The sequence below is a fragment of the Chiroxiphia lanceolata genome, chromosome 6, assembly GCF_009829145.1.
Source record: "Chiroxiphia lanceolata isolate bChiLan1 chromosome 6, bChiLan1.pri, whole genome shotgun sequence".
In the NCBI taxonomy this organism is placed as follows: domain Eukaryota; kingdom Metazoa; phylum Chordata; class Aves; order Passeriformes; family Pipridae; genus Chiroxiphia; species Chiroxiphia lanceolata.
Window position 1 is genome coordinate 31,446,120 of NC_045642.1, and position 20,102 is coordinate 31,466,221.

Genomic DNA, 20,102 nt, shown 5'->3' on the forward strand with positions numbered 1-20,102 from the left:
TAATCAAGAATAAAATCAGGACTTTACTGACTATTTGTACAGAATAACATTTGGCAGCCTTATTTATAAGGATGAATGCTATACACTATGTTTAGCAATGTAACTGAATCAGGTTAAATTAATTCGGCAATTTGCAATCCTAGAACTTTATACATTTCACTTTCCTTACAGAGAGATTGTGCTCCTGAAAGATAGTTTTGGGGAGCTCAGTGTTAATTCAAGACACAAAAACACACAGAAAACAAACACAGCACAACAGTGCTTTTCTGAGTACAGTTTAAGACCACCAGGACTACATTTTTATTATTTTCCAAAATTAGAAGTATATGAACTGAAAAATAAATGAATCCATAACTAAATGAAAAACTCAATCTTAATTCATTGCATTCTTCAAAATTAACATCAACTATACATGTGCGCACACATGCACACATACACACACACACACATATATGTACCTATACAAAACAATCCTATATACTAGTCTGTATAACATTATGGTGATCACTTAAGAACTTTTGAAAATGAGTTTTCATCTTGAGATTTTTATCCATAGATTAAGGGAACTGAATATGCAGTATCACAGACACAGATATGTCCTTTAGGATGTCTCCTATAGGCTAAATCCTGAAATTTCATATGATATAGTTGAAAATCTTACAGTGCTAAAAAAAGCATATACTTCTTGAAAAATAAATTGTGAGATACAACTTTGCACTACACTGCAAAAATATGAAGGAATATGTCTTTGTTAATATCTTCATTATTGGTACACTTATGTGAACATGAAATCAGACTCTATCTCTGAAGCTAACAGGTGTGATAATACATACAGTCTGCTAAATCAGTATGTCAATATGAAGGCATCTTGAAAGTTTGTGGCAGCACAAAGATTTGGTGAAGAGTATGAAAACTTTGAACTTTCAAGCCAGAAGACAGAACATTCCATTCAGAAATCATCTGGACCTCTCTGCTATCTGCAGTCCACCAATGTCCTAAATGGCTTCACCTATCCCTACTTACTTATGAGTATAGGCACAGTCACAAAGTCTGATATTTTGCCTGCTGTTTGGTGTCTTTGTTTATTATAAAGACTGTATAAATCAAAACCAGTTACGCTTTAATTACAAAGTTTTGATAAATCAACATTAAAAGGAAGTAAGAAAATGATCAAATGTAGTGGTAGAATAGAAAAGGAATTGTCGTGTTTATGAGAAGAAGGGGAAAATTCTGGAATCTATAGTAGGCTAAGTAGAAACTGGAAAAACAGACTGAGATGAACTGTTAAAGATATAGACATGGAAAAAAGTGACCTGGAATCTATAATCACTTTCCTTTGATCATTAATCTCAGATTGGAAAGGGGCTTAGTGAGAATCTCCCATAGTAAAAGAACAGAGTAAGCCAATCACCGTACAACTTGGAGCTACTTGGCATGTACAAAAGTCCAGTGTTAACCACTGAGGCAAATTATGGTTGAGTACAATATGTTTGCTGCATATAACACAAACCAGAAGAAAATTCATTTACACATTTTATTAGAGTTCCATTACAGACTCCTTCAGGGAGCAGCACTGAGGTCAGTTGACATTCTCCTTACTTTGAAAGGAGATTTCCTTTATTATTGGCATTTTCTAAAGCAGCTTCTCCTGGAGAAAGTACTGTTTCATATACCTCACAAAATTAGTAGAAGAGAAAGTTGTCAAATATGGAAATAACCACCCTAATCCTCACAAAATATCCAACTTAAAATACCTCTGTAATTGATGATTTCTGTTCCAAGCACTGGGGTCATCTCCAGAACTGTGATGAAGGCCTTGTCCATAGATGTCAATGGGAATGGAGACATGCGGTGTCTTCTTGCTACCTTGGTAATGTCAACAGCACTGTGACCTGCAATGAGAAAGAACCAAGTTTATGTATGCTACAATGTGCAGATTCACACAGTGATGTTAATTTAAACCACTTTACTGAAACTAATCTGGCACTTTGGAGTAAATTAAATTAGTTAGTTATCATCATTGAGCATTCATGTCAGACACTGGGAAAGCACTGTATTCAAGTAGAATCAACAGAGATTTAAAACTAACTGCAATTTACAGTTGAAAAAGTTCACAGAAGTGTATATCCTTATTTATAATGAAAAACATACCAGAAGTCTTGATGAGCACAAATCCAAAACAGAAACCCTTCAAGATGATTCAGTATTTTACACTGAGGATGATAATCTGAGGCTAATTCAGTTCTATGAACTATGAACTCAGGACGATTCACTCCATTCTGTTCTCCACAAATACATCTCAATATGCTCTGTGCCATGCACAGATAAAACATAAGAATGGACATTGTGCCAGTCTGTAATCCAAGAGTGAGATGGGAGTCAAAAGGTTTGAGAGGAGGATAGAGAGAGCACAATGAAATCACTGGGCAGTCAGCACAGTAGACAGTGTTTCCAGCTAGTGGGCATCCTACCTATTGCCAAGATTTTGTAGTCACCATAGCAAAGTGTTGTTTAAATGTATAATTTGAGTGAAGGCAGCAGGACAACTTAATGGAAGCTTACTTTTCCCAACTATGAGGGACAGGCAGGGAGAAAATATCACAGAAGTTGTTTGAAAATGAAGCCAGCAGCATGTTTGATTTCATGATACTTACTGAGAGAGTAAACAAGGAGACAACAAGCTTTGAAGGATTTTGGAAGTGAAGATAAGCAACTGAAGAGAACTACTGCATGACTACATAAACTAGAGTAACACACACAAACCAAAAGATTAAGACAATTACAGTTGCAGAATATCTTGAACGGATTTACCTAGAATAAGAAGGTATTTTTGAGAGCCAAAGTGGATGATGTTCTAAATGTAATATGTAATGATATTCCTAAAGAACACAAATTATAATAAGAAAGCATTAACAAATAATAGGAACTAATTGTTAATGACATGATTTTGCTTTGCAGTAGCTACCTAAATATCCCATTTGCTGCTGCACATGCCTTCAAATTCTGGAAAAAAAATAGATTATTGCTTTAAGTGTAGTCTTCTAATAAAAAATAACTAAAAAATAGTAAAACAATCACACAATATAAGTTCTTCCTTCAGAAGAGAAGGTTTCCTAATTAATCTGTATATCTGATACTTCTTTCAGCACTAACACATGCTTGCCTTTTGATGTGGTAAATTGTTCATTGATTACTTTTTGCTGTCAACACAGTAACTATCTTTCAGAGGAAGAAGTAGAGACAAGGAAAACTGCCCACCTAATTTTCCTAAGAAAGATTCTGGAAGAAACTATTTGAACAATCTCTGTATGTATTTGGAAGATACATGACCATAAAACCACGCACTGTGAATTTGTCAATCACAAATAATTTTTAATTGACTAAATTCCTATCTTTAAGATTGCAGTTGGCATTCTGTGGAAGACAGAAACAGCCAGTGAGGCATATTCTAACTATACTAAGACTTTACACACTCTTACACCTCACTTTCTCATTTGCAAACTACGGAGAAGTGATCCAAATTTAACTATTGTAAGATAAAAGTGTAATTAATGGAAAAACTGCACTCCTGGTTCCAACAACAGGGATCTTCCTAGCAAGCTTGCATTTCCAATTATTATGCCTGTATTTTGTTAACAACCTCATTAAAAAGGAAAAGGAAAGGGAAGCATTTGTCATATATAAACTTCCCATACCCTTCTCTGTATAGAAAAAAACCCCCTGCTTAGCAGCACTGTAAATCCTGCAGGTCCAGCAGATTCCACACATTTTCCTAACGTTTTCTTTTAAGTTGGGAAAAATGAAGGAAGATGCTAGGAAAAAATATATGTGGCAGTGAACAACCTTGATGCTGCAGCCATTAGATGCTTTTGTGTTTTAGTGCTATCTAAAATTCACTGTAAGCTACTTCAGAGACTATTATTTTACTTCTCTAAGACTTAAAAAGTGAATGAATTCAGAGGTTTTGAATGCTTTGAATGGTGCCCAGAGTACTACCTTCAGATTCGCAAGTCTGTCCCTAATACATCGTCATTTGCTTAAGCCAAAGGTTCTGTTAAAATCTGAGAAATCTTAGAGAAATCTCTGACAAATCTGTCTTCTTCAACACAGATAAAATTTCCTAATCTCTGACACCTTTGTCAAACACCAAAAGTAAACCCCATTATTACTGCAAGAGAGGCCAAGAAAATAAAGCATCTCTAGGTTTAACACTAGCATGAATAACCTTAATGAAGAAAGGAAGAAAGATGCAGGTGTAACTACTAACCCTTCTCTCTCCATATTTCTTACTACAAACAAATGTTAACTGTTCTATTAGAGGTATCACACATTTAAACAGATCCAAGAGACAAACAAATAATGATTTTTTAAATTCTAAAATTACTAAATGGTACTTTTTACTTACAAGTAAGTGACATTAAACAACTCCTCATACTTTCCCAAGTTATCTTTCACTAATGTGAAATGTCAGATGGCTCTAAAAATAACTACTTACAGCAAGCTGCATTTTGTATGACAAAATAATCCTCTAGCTTAGAAGCGGCTAAGTCAATTGGTTGCATAAGGTAGAAAATTCCTGACATCCTTCTCTTTTATCACCAAAACAACTTCCTATTGCTGTCATTACACATATATGTATACACACACACACACACACACACGTATATGGTGGGTCAAATTTTACACTAGAAAAATTCCCATAAAACAAAGGAAAAGAATTGTGCAAATTAAAGAACACATCATTTGGATAAATCTAAATTCTTAATCTTTGCATTTTTTTGTTTGGTTTTATGTAATCCAACATTCAAATTAACGCTCATGAAAATAAAAATCATGTATAGTCAATCTGAGAATTTCCCTTTTCATTGTCTTTAAGTATTGATTCTTGTCCATAAAACTTGGACACACATGATCATTTACAACAATGCATCACCACAAACAACACAGACCTCCATGTCATTAGAAAAACAACTTGGAAGAATAAATTAAAGGATGTCTCTCCATCAATACATGAACAATGGGAGCTGTTTACACTTTTATCTTTGGACTGAATTTCACTGTCTTAAGTTATTAAATTTCATCTGCAAACCCACTTATGTCCCAACCATATACTTCTGATCTGATTATCATTTGCTGTCTCCTGAGCAGTCTTAGTTTCTCAATAGAGCTATGAAGTTTCAGTACGTACTTGCTCTGAGGATGTTCTCCTTGCTGCTGCACCTAGACTGGACCTGCAGAGAGAGCATGGATTCTATGAGCTACAGAAGTTAACAAGAATGCAAAATACAGAGATAAAATGGGCAAGCTCCTGGGATCTAAGACAGAGGCTATACATATTTTCAGCAACATTCTTACATATTTTGCATGAGATAAGTATATTTATGCAGAACAGTAGTAGCTGATGGTCAGAATCTGATACAAGCAATTTGATTCCACACCCTTCTCATAAGAAACAACATGGCCTAAGGACAGTAATAGGGAAAAATCAAAGAACAGAGTGTTTGAAGTCACGTGTTAAGCTCCAGTTTTCAACAAAAAATCCACATTTTCTTATACAGTTGTAATTACAGTAGCTCTGAATCTAGGTCCTATGATTAGACAGAACACTAACATAACTAACATAAATTATTATCATGACTTGATTTAACATTCTATTGTTGATATATTCAGGCACTATAGAAAGAGTTTAAAGTATTCAATATTCAATTTCAATTGTGTTGATTCTGAAAATGTTTAATAAGAATTCTTCACAATTGTATAAGCAACTCACAATTGTATAAACAGCTCCTGGCTGGAGCCAGATAAATTTACTCAGTTGTTCCTGTTTGGTTAAAAGAAATGCTGTGTTCAGTATAAATTTTACAGTGCAATTCTAGTTTAAAAAGTAACTGTGTGAGAATGGCAAATGGTTTCTCAATAAATTCCTTGATGATTAGCTGCCACTGTGCTATTCCAGATAGTCTGATTTCAGGGAAATTTGACAATTCTTACTGGTCTAATACTGTAGTAAAACCGGACATTTAAAGTTCCACCTGTTTACCAGAACGATTTAAAAAAGAATTGTTTTTTTGAAGAGCATCAGCACTGCAAACACCAGACAGTATAAATTTTATCTATACTGAGGCATCAGCTCTTGTTAATTCTTCTCAGGTTGGGAAAGATAGCACAACGTATAATAACCCTGAAGCTGCAAGATTTTGGATGAACTACTGGCAGGCCAGCTGACTGAACTGGCAGCACTTGAATAATAAACATTTTGCGTGGACAAAACCCCAGTTAAAGTAAAATTCACAAGAAAACAAACCTCTGAGATAGTAAGAATGGAATCCTTCTCTTTCTTACTTTACTGACAAAGGTATTTTAAATTTCAGTGAGAGTATTAATAAAGTAAAACTGTGTACATGTGGTGAAAGAAGTGGAATAGCACAGGTGATGCTGAGGGTGTAATTTCCCAGCAGAACATTTGTCTCTGCTGAAAGAGCAAAGGAGCGAATCCAGATTATCTTTCAGACCTCACTTGGAATTTGCACTTACAGAAAAATTGCCTAGAAAGTGAATATGTATGATCTAACAACTGATGAAGAATGGTACATGCTTAACCCTCTAAAAGCTGTCTTCAGAAAGGAACCACCATGAAAGGTTGAAACCAACTGTGCCCCAGCTTCTAAACCTCTTTCTTCTGTTCCACAGCAGCTTGCCCCAAATGTATATTCACATAAAAAAATTGGATTCTACAGCGCAACACAGTCTACTTATTGTAATGGAATAACTTATGGAAAGTAATGTTGCAACTTAGAGTGGGTTATGGTGTCCTTCCCTGAAAAAAACTCTTGTTTAACAAAAACAAACAGAAAAAACCCAAGCCCTCCCCCCTTCCCACCAAAAATACTATACAAGAAAACTGCAAACAAAATATTAATGATGTTCAAATTTGGCCCAGAGTTGTTTTACCAGATTTTAAAGGCATAATATGAACTCTCTCTGGAAGAAGTAAATATTTACCTATAATTTACCAAAGGACAATTCTGGACCAAAAAGATGGTATAATGGTAGGAAAGAAAGCACAAAAAAAAGAGAAGCACAGATTAAGAGAGAGAGGGAGAGAGAGAAATAGAGAAGCAGGATGGATGTGGCAAGGCAGAAGATGGTGTGTGCAAAAGGAGACATGGGTCTATGTGTGTAAGACTACTGTTTAAAATGGAAGAGGCTCTCTTATTTCTCACTGAAAAACATATGAAAAGAGAAAATGAGGAAGGGGCCTGCTGCAAAATAACCAAGCGATTCAGCAAACTGTGGAATGAAACTCAGTGAGATAACACAGTCCTAAAGAAAAAGGCAAAAAAACCAAAAAATACAAAACACAAACATTTGAAACAATCTACTAAAACAAACTAAGTAAAATATGTGATCCAAAGGACACAGATAAAAGCTACTAGAGAAGGAGGAAAAATGTTAGCAGACAAAGACAGTGCTAAAGAAGTAAAATGGAAGTCAAGAGAGAGTCTTCAACAAAGTGGAGGAACAGAAGGAGCCCAAACCCATAGCGCAAAGCAATGTTTGCGAATGGAAAACAGCTCCTTTGAGCAGTAATAGTTACTCTCGAGTTGTAGCCTCTATTCCTCCTGAGTTCATCTTTAAGCCCTTCCAACCTATAGTGGAGCTAGTGTATGGACAAAAACAAGAGATTTATAATGAACAGAGCAGCTGAGATTTGCAGATCAAATCTTCTAATATAAAAAACGTGTTGACAAAGTTTTGCTCTACAATGTCCAAATGACAATGGCAACAAAAGACAGCTGGCTTCACATACAGCCTCTTACAGGTCATTTTTTTAATTCTGTGCACACAGAGGACTTTATATTTACTTTTTGATTTCTTACACCCAGCCTACAGTTTCCACATTATCACTCACCTGATGGGCAACATATGCAGTATGAGAAATAATTTGCTTCCCACAAATTTTAAAAGCAGCTGTGGAAGAGGAATCCATGATAATAAAATAAAAGGCTTGATCAGCCAGACTTGATCGTTTCCCCACCTATGCTCACAGCTGCAGAATACAAACCATGTTTTAACATAACTGACATCAAAATTAGTCATTACATAATACTTCTGTTTAATATGAGTTGCACATTCTTATCCTAAACGTTATTTTTAATCAAAACTCCAGTAAAATGATTTTGAATAAAACCCACCAGTTTCCTAACACATACAGTTTTAGCAGCAATGGAGCTTTGTATAAATGGGGTTATGTGCTTTAATAAGTGCCTTTTATCATATTCATTTTTGTATGTTTTACTACTTTGCTATTTCTGACATTTACAAAAAATCTGTATTCTTTTCACAGCTACTGTTAAATGAAGAATCCATATTATATTACATATAGTGCCATGACTAACTGGGGAGAGTTATCAGTAGTAGTATTTACTATAATTCTTCTCATTCACAGGCAGTTACAGAAATAACAACCTACGGCTGTCTTTCCTTTCACAGGGAAAGTATAGATTTATTGTTTGTCCACTCTACAGTCTCTTTGCTCACAATCTATCTTGGCAGAAGATACACTGGGCTACCAGCCAGTACCATTTTCCTGCGTAGTTCAGACAGAACGTAATCAAACCCAAAGCATTCAGTTCACATTACTCTGTTTTTTACGCAAACTGGATTTTATGTTCTTGAAGATAAAACTTCATAATGTGGAATGCAGAGTAAGCTTTCTCCCATAGGCTGAAGTAATAAACAGAATGTGAAATAAAGTACTCAAAAATAAATTAAGGGAATGGTAAAACAAAGAGTTCTGCTGACAGCTTCTATCTATCAGTCATGATTGATCTGAAAAACGAAGTTAATGACTATACTAAATTGGATTCATTTAAATTTACATGATATGTTTTGCTGCAAATAAAAATCTGTCCACAAAAAAATTTTTTACAAGTAAAATAGAAAAAGATACAAAGAAATTTTCATGCTACAAGTGAAAAATTAATGTGAAAAAAAATGAAAAAAGAGAACTGAGAAACCCTTTAACACTTTACTGTTAGGAATTGTTAGAGAAATTACTTACCTTTTTAAAGTCATAACAAGATTAGCACAGAGTATTAAGTCAGCTCTTCATTATGGGAGGTACAATTAAAAGCCATTGGTTATAATAAAACAAATTGCTACACGAAGATGAAGATTTTCCAGCCCAATATGAAAAGCTAACTCTTATGGGAGTACATTTCAATTCAATATTACAACATGAAGAACGTTTCGGAACAATGACATCAAAACATGATTTATCACCAACAGAAAGAGCCCGTTTCTCAGGAACACAGAGCCTGTAGGAGGCTGACCCATAACCTTTAGCATTTATGGGAAAGCACATTGCTCCACTTTGAGGAAAGCATGCAGAATGTGGAACCACCAGCAGAAACCCAAATCTACACAGAGGACTCAGGTACAGCAAAGGGAATGAGTTCGCCAAGCTGTAATGAAGGAAGCAGGGAATGCAAAGCACAGCAGTTGCTAACAATTTAAGAACTATATTCCTCTAAGTGTCTCATGAACACCAGGCAGGCCTGTTTATGAGGTATTGCACCTACTACACTTACTGCTGGTGAGAATGTGCATAACTCATACAACCTTTCCTTGAAACTTCAGCAGCTTTATGAAGACAACTTATTCTCTATGATGTGGGAAAGTATGCTGCTGCTGTTTTTTTCTCTGCATGTGCTTTATTACTAATTACATAATCTGAGTTCTGTACAATATACAGTGGCACATGCCACCATGAATGGTCTCTGAAATATTTGCCTGCTTTAAATAGATTTCAAATCACATGTGATCTGATTTATAGCCGTAGAATTTGCACAGTATCTTTTGCCTAAAATACCTTTTATCCTCTAACAGTGCAACATACATTAATTATTCAGTGTCTTTAAATAAACACATAAGAGAAAACTAAACCATGAACCAACAGCTCAAACTGGCTATAAAACAATATTTAAAAATTGATTTTGGCCTGTTATTCTAACTAGGACCAAATAAAGAAATGCAATTAAATACATTGGTAGGTTTAATTAAAAGAATGTTTTAAATCTAATCTGAAGAATAGAGAGAACTGCTTTAATTGAATTAATAGGGAATATATTAAGGAAATTACTAAGAAAACATTCACAGGAATGGCTTGGGTTGAAAGGGACCTTAAAGATGATCCAGTTCCAGAAAAAAAAAAAAGTATCTGGAATTGCGTACTTCAGAAAATGTTCAATACGGTATTTAAGGATTAAATAATCCTATTACAACATGCCATCTTCCTATTTCAGAAATGCATTCTTATTCAAACAGCACTTTTACACTGAGCTCATGAACACACGAGGTCTTGAGAGAATATTTTATGGCCATCTGAATTAGGACTAAAGTCAGTTCAATACAACAGAAGAAATTTTTCTTGTTATACTGAGACAACCTCTGAAAGGGAAAGAAAAGTGAGCACAAGGAATTTGATAGCACCAGACATTACTCATTAACACAATTTTTAAAACAAACAGCAGTGATGGTGGGATTCACCTCACCAAAATTTAAATATGATTAATGTAGTATTCCACACAGGGAATCACTCACTTGGAGTCAGCTCTTTTGGGAAGAAAAAAGTAAAAAATCATTTGAGGCCAAAATCATTTTAGAAGCAGATTTTTACCACTTCTTAAGTGTTACGTTTATTAAGTGTTACTGGACACCGAACAAAAGTAATTTTCAAATTCTGAATGTGTTGTTATGTCTTCATCCATATATTACTGAGTTCTCTTTTCTGAGTTTTTCTCTAGACACCCGCACTTTACATACAGATTTTTTTAATTTTGATAATTGTTTCCCAGTAGACTACGAACGCATATATGGAGTTTTATGGTCAGATTATGATTAATCCTAACTACTGTTCAAACAGGATGATGGAAGTGATTGATGAATACACTGCAGAAACAAGAGGCCTGAATTGGTTCCTTTTACAGGAGCAGTATAAAAGAAAGATATTATTCAATATTTGGAACAATATGGAATGAAATGGCAAAGGGCAGTTTTCTGGGATTAGTCATCTCTCAATGGAAACTGACTTTGTCCTGGAGAGGCAAAATCAAAACATTTATTACTAGAAGAGGATCCAAATAAAATCTTACACACCAACTAAAATCGCAAGCTGAACACCTCACTGAATGAGAAAACAGGAAGATCTATGATACACACAGCAAAAAAAGGAGACAAAATAGCAAACCGCTGGTCAGTAAGCTAATGGGAAAGCAAACTGGCTCCTACAAACTGGTAGTATAGGCTTAATAGTGGAGAATAAAAAGAGGCAAAGAGGGATTTATTTTCTTCAGAGTAATTTTAATGAAATGTTTACATTTATATGAGAAAAAAAATGAGCTGAATTTTGTGTTCTTCAGAGCGTGGGACAGCATACAGACATGCCATATGAATAACACTGGAAAGACGGCACATTTCTGTGATATTTTAGGGGCTATTCACAGCTTATTCAATATCATAGTCTTTTTGTTCAGAGAAGCTGCATTAATTAAAATACTCAAATATGAAGAGGTCATGCACCTTGTATAAGCTAAAGCCTATATTAAATTAAGCCATAAGCTTGACTTAATTTTTGCCAAATTTGTGCACAAACTCCAACTGGTGCTGTGAAAATTCAAGTGGGATTTGTAAGACACAAGAAATCTCTAGGAACACTGCACTCAGAAAAATCAGAAGTTCTGCTCCTCGCAATATTAGGTATGAACAAGATCTTTTATTTGTTTGAATGAAAATCTTCAGCATTCCCCAAATGCCTCAGAAATATTCTCCAGTTTGAGAAGTAGATAGTGTAAATAAAAGCAAAGAGAATAAGTTGTATTTCCTAAGAGATACAAGGGAAAGAATTACCGTTGTCCTTGTTGTTTGCCATAGAAAGGGTTTGACTGACAAACCATTTAGCCTTAAAAGTATGCATTAGATGCCTGACTTATAGTCCATCTGGCCAGCATTAAGACTTTTTAAACTTTTTTAAAAAGACTTTTTTGTCCATTCCATATTAACCAGCCTTTTAAGCTACTGTCAATCAAATGTCAATCAGATACATAAGAGATGGATAGAAATTCTTGTCTTCAAACACACCATAAATTACTCTCTAACCCTTCATATACACTAATAAGGTTGACATTTTAAAAAGCTTCATTTGTATTACAAGTATTTTGCTTTTCAATGAAATTTCAACTAGTTTTACATTTCTATTTCTTCACCCAGCAACAGCTGATTTCAATGAAGCATTAAAACAATGAAATATCCATACTACTGCAAAAAAATGGAAACTTGAATTGCATGACCCTCTAAATAGAATTTTAAAATAAATTCTTCATTCAAATATAGTCAAGGAAAATTGGCAAGTTTAAGGGAAACAGCTTTTAGGACAGATCAATGTCATGTGTGCAACTCCTATTTTCACTTTGACAGGTAAGTATTGTGATTTCATCATAATCATTTTCAGCAGGGCTTCTCATAAGACAAGATAAGGCTATTTCATTTTAATCTCCCTGCTCAAAGAGTAATTTCACGTTTTACTTACTAAATGTTATGCAAACCATCTTGTATATGGGGAATAATTTAGTTCTTTACAGATTCCTCTGTTGTGCTTGGTTCTACAACATGAAACACTGTAATACACATGAAGGAATTTATTTTTACAAAATCTTTGTGAAGCAGAGGCATGACTTGATTTTACAAATGGGAAACTGAGACCCAGAGACATCTAGACTAAATTTAACTTGACATGCCTACAAGACAATCCAGTTGGATTACAGATATTTGATCATCAGCTGCCATTTATTTCAACTACATTTGGAGTGCTCAGCATAGAATTATAGAACTGCTTGCATTGGAAGGGACCTTAAAGATCATCTAGTTCCAACCTCCCTGCCATGGGCAGAGAACCTTCCACTAGACCATGTTGCTCAAGCACCATCCAGCCTGGCCGTGAATACTTACAGGGATGGGGAGCCCGCAACTTCTCTGGGCAACCTGTTTCAGTGCCTGACTACCCTCACAGTAGTTTCTTCCTAATATCTAATCTAAACCTACCCTCTTTCAGCTTAAAGGCATTCACCCTTATCCTATTACTACTAGCCCATGTAAAATGTTCCTCTCTAGCCTTCCTGTAGCCCCCTTCAGGTACCGGAAGGCTCCAGTGAGGTCTCCTTAGAGCCTCCTCCAGGCTGAACAACCCCAACTCTCTCAGCCTGTCTTCACAGGAGAGGTTCTCCATGCCTCTGATCATCTCATGGCCCTCCTCTGGATTCTCTCCAGCAGGTCCATGTCCTTCCTGTGCTCAGGACTCCAGACCAAGCCACAGTACTCCAGGTGGGGTCTCACTAGAGCAGAGGAGAGAGACAGAATCTTCTCCATTGACCTGCTGTCCACACTGCTTTTGATGCAGCTCAGGATGCATTTGGCTTTCTGGGCTGTGAGTGCACATTGCTGGCTGTGGTGTGACATGAACATTACGTAATATGTAACTCAAAAACGACACACAGAAAATGAGTACCCCTGAAAACGGTGCAAGACGTTTTTCCAGCATGAAAAGTGAAGTCAGCACTAATAAGGAGAGAAAATGTGGTATAAGCTTCCTTGGTACCCATTCAGGCCTTCCTGCTACAGCACTGCGCTTTCTGTTCCAGCACCATTCAACCCAGCTGGAAAACACAATTCCCTCCTGGGAAACAAAATTCCGTTCTCTTAATATGTAGTCATTGTCAATATCTGAATAAACGTTGATGGGGAAGAGGCAAGAGGCCAGTTTGGAAATTTTAGCATTACTGTTTTTGCTCTTATCTGCTCCTAGGCCTGTGGGCCTCCATCCCTTTAATGCAAGGTCTGTGGAGTGAAAACCATCTCTCCACTGATGTTTGAAGGAGTCTGACTCAAACTTGTAACTGCTAACAAAGTCTACAACCCATATTTCATGCTTACAGTCTTATGTTCCAGGAAGCTGACCAAACAGGTAACATTATTTGCATTTCTGTGTGAAAGGATTATGAACACACACAAACAGGAACAAAAAAATCAAAGACTCTGTGGCTTCAAAAGCCACCAATCAAGTGAACAGTTCACCTTCAGGCCCAAAGTCAACAAAAGGCCACCACCCAATTTCTTACATTTTTAAATCATCTTTAAAGTTAATTTTCACCTTTTTCTGCTGGTGTTTACCAGCAGTTTTGGTTGGAGATTTTTATAGTTATTCTAAAGCAAATAGCTGGACTACTTTTTAAACTATATGAGCAGGAACAAGACATGTTTCCCCATGTGGTACGATCATAATTTCTGCACTAGCATGACTCCAAAGCAGTTATTTTAGTTAAGCTTAGTATTTTTATTTGAGCTGGGAGTACCAAATTTGAAAGGCTTCAAGTACAAGAGCTAAACCTAGTAAACACAGGGAACAATAATCTTATATATGGTGTATATTATAGTCACTGATGTATACAATATTCAGCCAAAATCTCAGATTTTCAAAAATGAATAAAACTCTTTTAAGTTATGCTTCAAACAAGTGTACAGGTGTACTTGAAGCCCTTCAAATTTGATACTCCTAGCTCAAGTAAAAATATTGAGCTTAACTAAAATAAAGAAGTTGTTTCCATGTTACAAAATTACATTTAAAAACTGGAAAAAAAGGAAGATAACATAGGGAGCACTGATGGGAATCCACTGACATTTGAGCTATGCATTACTGATACTGACACTGCTATGTATATCTGATTTCCATGTATTAAAACAGACACTGCCCACTAGAGATACATGTAAATTAGATCACATGTACGGCATTTCATATCAGTGATTACTTCAAAAGCTGTAACAGCAGTGTAATAAAAGCTTTGCTCTACTTTGATTCATTGCTATTTCAGAATCTAGACTATTTTACCACAGATTCTATTACTGAAGCTGACTGAAGCATTAGATTGCTTTGGGAGCTGAACCTAGAGCACAGTTGCATTAAGTGTTATTACCAGTGTAATAGAATGCAAAATAATGTCTGGCTTTTCAAACAAGCTGATTTAAGTAGTAAACAAGTAAATTCTAAACACTATATGCTGGTGAACAGCTTAATACTGGATTTTAAAAGAAAACAGCAGTTGTCTAGAAAAGAAATCTCACAGTTATATCTAATCAAGTCAATTTTATTGCCATACAGTCAAAAAAATGGCACAGCGCAAGAAAATGGAAAAAACTCCTCTGCTTAAATGGATGTATCTTTAGTGAAATAATGACAAGACTGACTTTGGAAAATGCGAAGGAGTCTAAGCTATAATCAGTCAAAAGGAAAATGACATTCATAGCTCTCTAGCTTGATCTAATTTGTTTCATAAAGGACTGCACATCTCTAGCAGGGTGAAATGTCTCCCTATTTTGTGGTACAAGAAGCAAGGGGAAGAATTTATTAAAAACTGAAACATAAAGATTTGTTTTGAAACAAAAAGTAAGGAACTTTAAAGTTTCAAATGGGGAAGGATGGAAATTATTTCTGAATTACTTGGGTTTTAGAATATAGAAATGTATATTACATTATCTGGAAAATAGTTGTGATTTTATCATTCAACTTCTTAGTGCCTATGCTTCCTAATAAGCACTTGAAACTTTATTTGTTCTTTCTCTGATAAATGCAGAGCTGGGAAGTATTTTACTATAATGAAAATCAACCAAAATATTGCAATTTTGTTAACTTGAATAGATAAGGGTTAAGCCAAAATCCGTAACATGAAATGAGATGCCATTCAAAACCCCTTCTTTTACCACTCTCCCAAGTATTAAATAGTTCTTTGTAAATGAACTTAGTGCTTGAATTGAACTTACTAGAAGAGAACAAAATAATAAGTCCAAAGGATTAATATGAAGGGATAATTTTATTTGGCAGAAGTCACAAGGTAAGAGAAAATGTAGAGTTAAGTAAAATTTTGCTTCTATTTTGAATGTATGAACTAATAATGGATCCAATTAAGAGATTCAGCAATGGGTAAACAAAGATAAATAGTATTTAAAGTACAAATATAGCAACATTTCTTAATGACTTTTAAAATATTAATTATCTAAGATGTCATTAATCAAAGTTATTAATGTATACTTTGATAAATTACTGCAATAACATACTTTCCTTCCTGATGTAATTTGGAAGTTTTGCCATATTCTGTTGTTGTATGGCAGAGAGAATGCTAGAGAAGATACTAATGCTAATCCTAAACTAATCCTAATATCATGAATGAAGATAGAACTAGCAAAACTATTTTCTATGAATAAGGAAACTAGATCACCGTTTTCTCATAAATTTTTGCACTTTAATGTGCACGTTTCTCTAAAAGTTAGAATTTTAATTCATTCATTTTTCTTAAGCCTAGAGTAAGGTGGTACTATTAGCAAAGTAAAATGCAATCCTTTAAATGCAATTGCAAAATAGAAAGCTCTGACCTGTTGTTCATGTTCGAAAGAGAAATACCTATAAATTCTAATTTTACTTAAAAACTCATTATTCTATTTGAAAAAAAAACCAAAACAAAACCAAAAACCCTCAAAAAAATCGAAACCACAGAAACCCAGGACTAGATTGTTCCAGCATAGTTGGACAAACCCCAGTTGATTGCTGGATCCTTACTGGCTCTGTTGTGTTCATTTATTTCTTGGAAAAACGTTTCAAATTTCAAAAGGCCTCTCTACAAAGTATATGGCGTTACTAAGGCAACAAGATAGGCAATCTCAATTTAATGAAGGAATTTTTGTTCAATGGCTCAGTATATTTATGTCAGAATTTAAGGAACCAAATTCTCTATCTGCTGGACTTCTGCATGAAATCAGAGCAGAAAACACAAACTGCTTATATTTGCTTTACTTGTGCTATGTAGAGCAGATTTACAACAGATATCAACAGTGAACTTAACATCCTGTACCTAAAACTGAATTCTAGGTTCTGTGCTGGTGGTAAATGTGAAAGTCAGAGTTGTAGTTCCTGGTCTTTCAGGTCAATCTAGCCTAAGAAGGAGAACCAGCCTCTTACCTGTCTTTAGTTTTACAGAACAAGATTCAGTTATTAACAACATTTTGTAAGGTATACTATATAAAACAGTTTAACCTAGAGCACTTAAAAATCTTCATGTGGTCTCTGAATGGTCTTCTGAAGTCAACTACCTGCTGCAGGAAACAGTACTGACTCTAGTTTTCTGAATACTGCTACTTAATTCCCTGTACTGGTTACCCTGTATAATTAGGTAAGACAATACAGGTCTCTGTTGTTTTATTAACAATGCTAAGTATACAACCAAATCAATAAGTATGCAGCCAATATATATTCCAAAACTATTTTTATGGAAATAATTATATTTTGTGGGAGAGAAAAGTAATATTTTGCAGATCTTTCACAATAAAAGGCATCATGATCTAACCACTCAATGAGGCTAAATAAAACATATGACAAGCTACAGACCTGAGTGTCATCCTCTTTGAAAAACTTAATTTGTTTAGAAAGTAGGAATAGCACTGCAGTAAACATTTTGTTGCCACTGTCCTTCCAACAAGCAGATCAACAGGTTTCCTTCATTACGCTTTTAGCCAAACACAAAGCGCATGCAAAAGCCAGAGGACAGGGAGAGAGAGGGAGACAGAGGGGGAAAGAAACTGATGTTGGTAACAGAAAGCCTGAGACACAAATGAGAATAAAAAATGGGGCCATTGCATAACAGTACCTAAGTGTAATTTTATACATTAGGACACTACGGACCTTCATTGGACAATCTGTTCAATTTACATTGTGTGTGACATTTTTAAGATACAAGCTGATGTCAGAGTACTTCTAAAAATGTAAGTGAAGCCAATTTGATGGAATAATTTCTTAAGTGAACTACTGCTAATTAAAAATAAATTACTATGTTTTGTGACAACTGGATAATAAGTAAATTACAGATATATTATACATATACTATACTTCACAACTGCTAAGTCATTATTAGTTCTAATTAATAATTTTAGTCTTAGACAAATCATTTAAGCAGCCCTGCTAACATTCGCAAAAATTACAGGCATTAAGCTAACTGGTTTTCATCAATAGTGAAAACCTTTATTGGATGCTGTGAAATTTAAAGATAATATGAACACATATTTTATCATTATAGCATTTTAGAGCATTAAAGCTTTACTTCTCGTCACAAGGAAATCACTACTTAAAGAAACTCACTTCAATTTCACTGAATTGAACCAAAGACAACATCTGATTCTAGACAAGTGGAATTGTTAAGGTGCTGACTGGGGCTAAATAGGTATATAATACTACTATCCTATAATGCCTGGAGCTCAACAAACTAGGAAAACCTTTCTGTACCTAAAAGCAAGCATAAGTTTCTAAAATCTTTCTGCCCATTCCTCTCAAATAGGCATCAGTTGACCACATCTACACTTTCATCTATGCAACTGGTGACAATAAAAAGGAACAGGTGAAAAGCTTTTTCTAGTTTTGGACTCAGATGCAAAATAGCCTCTACAAGAATATTTTCTATGAAAAAACATTGGCAGCAAAATCTGCCTTAAATTCTTCACAATGCAGAATACGCAGGTACTGTTTCTCTTCTGCTGGAAGATCTACTTCTTTAATCAAAGACCTCCTATGTGACAGCAAATCCTCGATAGTACACTCACTTTCCTTTTTGGCAATCTGAGCTGTACCAGTGCCAATTAATCCAATTCTAGAGCTTTTCTTAACAATGAAAATTGCGAGGAAATTTTTTATGATGAATCTAATACATCTATTTCCTAAAAACAGAATTCAGAAACTATTTATATGAGGTTCTCCCTTTTATCTTTTGTTGTACCTTTCTCAGAAGGCACATTCAGCTGAATTCCCACAGTACTGATTCCATTTCTCTCGTCATTGTGTTCCTGATATCATCTGAAGGTCCAAAGCTATTTATTTGGTGATGACTTGGACAAAGAAAAGTAAGAATCTCCAAACCTGGTGCTTTAAGAATTAGCTTAAGAAAAATATTTTCTTGGAATAAGAACCACAGAAATAGGTGTGGACGTAAGAAACAACCTTGAGATCCTATCAAAAATGTGGTCCTTTATTCCCTCCTGCATATGAGACATTATACAATACAATATTACTCATTTTCTTCCCCTGATCAAAACTGCTGGCAGACTTTCGGACTTGATTTAACAATACTCAGTTTGGGAGATTTCCTATCATGTCATTTAGAGGCCAAGATGTTGTTTACTCATAGCAACCTTTACCATTTTCCAAAATAATAGCAGATGACATTGAGCACTGCTTGATATACATCCAGACATTAAGTTGTATTTCCAAATGAAGAGTCTCTCACAAAGATAGAAGTGAGACTACAAATCCTTTACAGACCCCAGAGAACCTCCAATCCCTTCCGGCCTCTTCAAATAGCTACAATTGCCACAGAGACCTTAAATTTCAATTGATTTGTTCCTTTGGATCTGTCACTGGCTCAAATGGTCTATTCAAAAATACACAGGGTGCTATCCTGCCACCAGAGAATAATGTATCTGTATTTTTTTTACACCTTCAGTTTGCAGTTTAAAACAGGACTGTTTAGGTCTTGCACTGTGTGTTCCATGAGCATGAAATTCCGATTTGTGATTAGCTAGAAACTGCATCAGAAGATGCCTGCATTTTAGACAGGAAGATCTTGCCCTTGGACAGAGTATAAAGGATGAATTGCTTTCACAGTCTTGCAGTGGCATCTTGATACTTCAGCTAGCAGAGTCTTTTCTACAAACTGCAAATAAGTGATAGCTTCAGAGAAGGCAAAAAAGTTTTTGGAATCTGATCAAGCAGGAGACCCATACATGTTGACTAGTCACCAGCTGCAATACCTTGGTATGTATTTTTTTCAAAGACAGTGATCCCTCCATAAAGTGGAGGGAAGGACAAATGACTGAAGCTGCAGGCAAAGCATGAAGAGTCCAGTTTCCCTGAAAGTGACTTATTGATTCATAATCTCTAAGAGCATGTTCACCATTTTTGCTGATGGTGATCCACTGCTTTTTCTTAATTTCATACAGATATTCCGAAGAACGGA

At 35.2% G+C, this 20,102-nt stretch overlaps 1 protein-coding gene across 12 annotated transcripts in view; it reads right to left on the minus strand.

Moving 5' to 3' along the window:
• Window positions 1-20,102, minus strand: part of GPHN (gephyrin) — a 291,964-nt gene that overhangs the window by 47,886 nt on the left and 223,976 nt on the right. For 7 of the 12 annotated variants that reach the window (XM_032689727.1, XM_032689720.1, XM_032689717.1 and 4 more), the window contains 3 exons: window positions 7,598-7,660; window positions 5,189-5,231; window positions 1,755-1,892 (listed from right to left, as the gene is read on the minus strand). In XM_032689727.1, coding sequence (XP_032545618.1) covers window positions 1,755-1,892; window positions 5,189-5,231; window positions 7,598-7,660 — 244 coding nt within the window. The remainder of the gene's footprint in view (window positions 1-1,754; window positions 1,893-5,188; window positions 5,232-7,597; window positions 7,661-20,102) is intronic. The other 5 variants (XM_032689728.1, XM_032689723.1, XM_032689722.1 and 2 more) reach the window with 1 other exon arrangement.